This window comes from Benincasa hispida, chromosome 2, assembly GCF_027475165.1.
Source record: "Benincasa hispida cultivar pf3 chromosome 2, pf3_genome.v1.1, whole genome shotgun sequence".
In the NCBI taxonomy this organism is placed as follows: Eukaryota; Viridiplantae; Streptophyta; class Magnoliopsida; order Cucurbitales; family Cucurbitaceae; genus Benincasa; species Benincasa hispida.
The window spans coordinates 19,871,226-19,874,797 of NC_143479.1; the positions used below are offsets into that span (position 1 = coordinate 19,871,226).

At 36.5% G+C, this 3,572-nt stretch overlaps 1 protein-coding gene across 1 annotated transcript; it reads left to right on the plus strand.

Annotated features, from left to right (window-relative positions):
- Window positions 1-1,468: 1,468 nt before the first annotated feature.
- LOC120071708 (BTB/POZ domain with WD40/YVTN repeat-like protein) lies at window positions 1,469-3,066 on the plus strand. The gene has a single exon (XM_039024088.2). The coding sequence runs from the start codon at window positions 1,469-1,471 to the stop codon at window positions 2,807-2,809; it is 1,341 nt and encodes a 446-aa protein (XP_038880016.1). The 3' UTR covers window positions 2,810-3,066.
- The last annotated feature ends 506 nt before the right edge of the window (window positions 3,067-3,572 follow it).

The window sequence follows — 3,572 nt, forward strand, 5'->3', positions numbered from 1 at the left end:
CATTTGATGTAGTTTTCCAACTTGGTTGGTGATAACTTATGACATTCTTAGATTTTTTTTCATGGGATTTATGTAATTATTTTTTTTAAAGATGTAGTCAGATTGAAGTATTTGATTATTTATTTTTTATTTTAAAATTAAAGCATTTATGAAGAAAAAAAATGATGATAGGCCAATCAAACTTAATGAAATGGATAAAATATCCACTATCATTTTACGTGTCAATAGTTTGATTTTCTATTTTGTAATTGTTGAATAAAAAAAAAAAGAAAAATAAAAATAACAATTTATACTTCTAACTTAAGTGATTAGATTAATAAAACTCTAAAGTTTTAATTTTATCAATTTAAATTATGGATTTTATAGCTGAATTAATTTTGACTTCTTATTAGTGATTTACTAGTAATTTTTGTTTGAATCAATCTAAAATAGATTCAAAATCATCAAATTAAGATTATTTTTCTCAAAAAAAATTTCTTCTAAAGGATCTAAATTGTTCAAATTATAAAAATTTAAAATTTTAATTGATACAAGGAGTAGTTTGAAATTTTAATTAATACCATCTCTAAAGTTTATAGAAATATAAATGGATGATTGGATGGGGGTGGAAGTATAATTAAACAATTTATCGGGTCTTCCATTTAAATTAGTGTAAATGGAGGGGGGCAAATAAAGTATGCCCAGGAGACACAGCTCCTTGGGGGTGTGAGAGCTGATTTTATTAATAGCGATAAATGACTGAATTGAGTCAATTCTTATGTCAACCGAGCCCACCGTGGGATTGGGGAAAGTTCCCATGATCAGATTGATCGGACGGTCGTAAATTAAAGATTTGTCAAATGACAAGCGGAGCCCACGATGCCAATGATTTTTTTTCATTCTTCTTTTTTTCATTATTGATATTTCTTTTTGAAGTTGGACTCTGTCCAAACTCCGGACAGAAGGCAAACGGCAAAAACCCCTATGAAGGTGAGAGAGAGAGTCAACTTTTTGAAATCCAACTGCTCCAAAGTCTTTAATTCCTCTTCACCAAATCCAATAAATTTTAAAACCCATCTCCTTTTTCCGCCATTGTTCATCACCCAGATCATAGTTTTTCTCAGAAAAGGAAGGAAAAAAAGGTATGTACAGATTATCAATTTCATCTTTTCTTTTGTTTTCCTCTGTTTTCAGCTCGAGAGTCGTGTAATTTCTCGTTAAACTTGCTATTTCAATTTGTTTCTTCTTCTATTATCTTGCTTTTGATGCTTCTTGATCTTGTTGATTGTGTGTTCTGTTCTAATTTGATTATGCTTAGGTTGGTTAGTCTTCTAATTTTAGCTCGTTTCCGTTCTTTGTTTTCTACAACTTCGCAGGTGAGATTATTCCTCTGTTTTGACTGTCTAGCAATATCTTGAGAAATTAAGTTTAATCTGTTTCCAATTGCAAAACCCCCATCTGGGTCTTCCCATTTCGAGGGAATTTAATTATGGGAATTCAGAAAGATAGGTTGAGATTCAATGTTGGGGGTAGATTGTTCGAAACAACCGCCACAACTCTCGCGAATGCCGGCCGAAATTCTTTGTTTGGGGCACTTTTCGATGACAATTGGGATTTGCAATCCGTTAATTCTGATGAATTCTTCATTGATCGGAACCCTGATTGCTTCGCCGTGCTTCTTGATCTCTTACGCACCGGAGAGCTCTACGTTCCGGTAAATATCCCGGAGAAACTCCTCTATCGGGAGGCTCTTTTCTACGGCCTGCAGGACCATTTACGCTCTGCCAAATGGGGTCAATTCGATGGCAATAGATTGAAGCTTTCGCATTCTGCGACCGGCCAGGCCCCAGGAGATGGTACCGCCATTCGAGCCGGTCCCGATGGCGGTTGCTGCATTGCTCATGGCTGTATGGTTCATGTCTACGATTGGATGCTCGATGAACACCCTCCGATCAATCTCGATTACCAGCGAGTCAATGATGTGGGGTGGATTGATGCTGAAAATATCATGATTAGCGTTTGTGAGAGATTAGGCCGTGGCGATGGCGGAATGGGCCTGTTCTGCAAGTCAACAGGCGAGCTTCGACACAAGTTTCAAGTCAGTCATGAGAATCAGGTAAAGAGCTGTACAGCCGGAGCTTTGAGTTTCAGTTCTGATTATAAAATCTTCTCTAGTTGTAAAGGTAGAAGCAATGAATATGGGATTGGTGTTTGGGATCAAATGACAGGTAAACAAACAGATTTTTTCTATGAGCCTGCAGGTTGGTCACTTGGAGATGCTGATAAACTCCAATGGTTGAATGGAACCAATTGCTTATTGGTAGCAACTCTATTTCCTAGAAAGGACAATTGCTACATTAGCCTATTGGATTTCAGAGAGAAGAAAATGGTATGGTCTTGGTCTGATATTGGAGCTCCATTGACTGTAGATGAGAAGAGAGTAAGAGATGCCATAGCCATGGAGGAAAACAATTCAATCTGTGTAGTGAATGAGTATGAAGATTTGGGGTTTTTGGATTTGAGAAGCAGCAGTGGAGGAAGCATAAGATGGAGCTCAAGAAGTAGGCTAATGAAGGGAAAAATGCCAGAAGAGCCATGTTACCCCAAGTTAGCATTACATGAAGGGCAGCTCTTTTCATCCATGAATGATTCCATATCAGTGTTGTGTGGACCTGACTGGGTTTTGACGTCCAGGCTACGGCGAAGCGTTGGTGGCTCGATCTGCGACTTCTCCATTGGCGGGGATCGCCTTTTCGCACTTCACAGCGAGGAGAATGTTTTTGATATATGGGAGACACCACCTTCCCCTGTAATGTCTTCATTCGGCTAATGATTTGCTTCTTCTTGATAGAAAAAAAGGGTCTTCCTTTTGGTTCTTAGATTTGTAAGATAAGAGTAGTTGGAAAAATGAAGATGTATATAGCAGGACGTCTAAATCAGAGATCTTGGCTAAGAAAACAGAAGGAAACAGAGTGAGAAATTTAAAATTTAGGTGGCATTGCCATTATTTAGAGGAAGATTTAGAGCAGATAGTTTGTATGGGTTTCCCCACTACCACACTATTAGATAGTCTCAATATTTCTTTTATCTCTTCCTGTGAATCATTGTTATTTTCTTCCATCCTGAAGAGACTAGACTTCAAATCTTTTGTGAAAATATCTTAGTAATGCCATTCATTCAAATTAAAGTAATACTATTTCTTTGAACATACATAAGATCAGAGAATATATGTATGTAATGAGAGTTCATTTTTTAAAAAATAAAAGCAAATGATAGTTCTGAAAAACCATTTTTAATAGAAAAGGATAATCTTATTAAACAAGCTTTCACTGAGATATGAACCAATCATAGATCTGGTGGTGATAAAGATTCCATGTATGCAGAAGACAAGCAGTGAGATGCTTGTTGTCATGTGAACATTTGCAACTGCTAATACTAATTGAATAAAAACCACAAACCCTTTGGCTTAAAGTTGTCAAAAGTAACATCTCTGTTTAAAAAATCACATGGTCTCTCTTTTTTGGTTCACCAAATCCAAATCATTACCTTCTGTACTGCTTTTCTTCCAATTTGCCAAGGGCTTAACTTAAGCT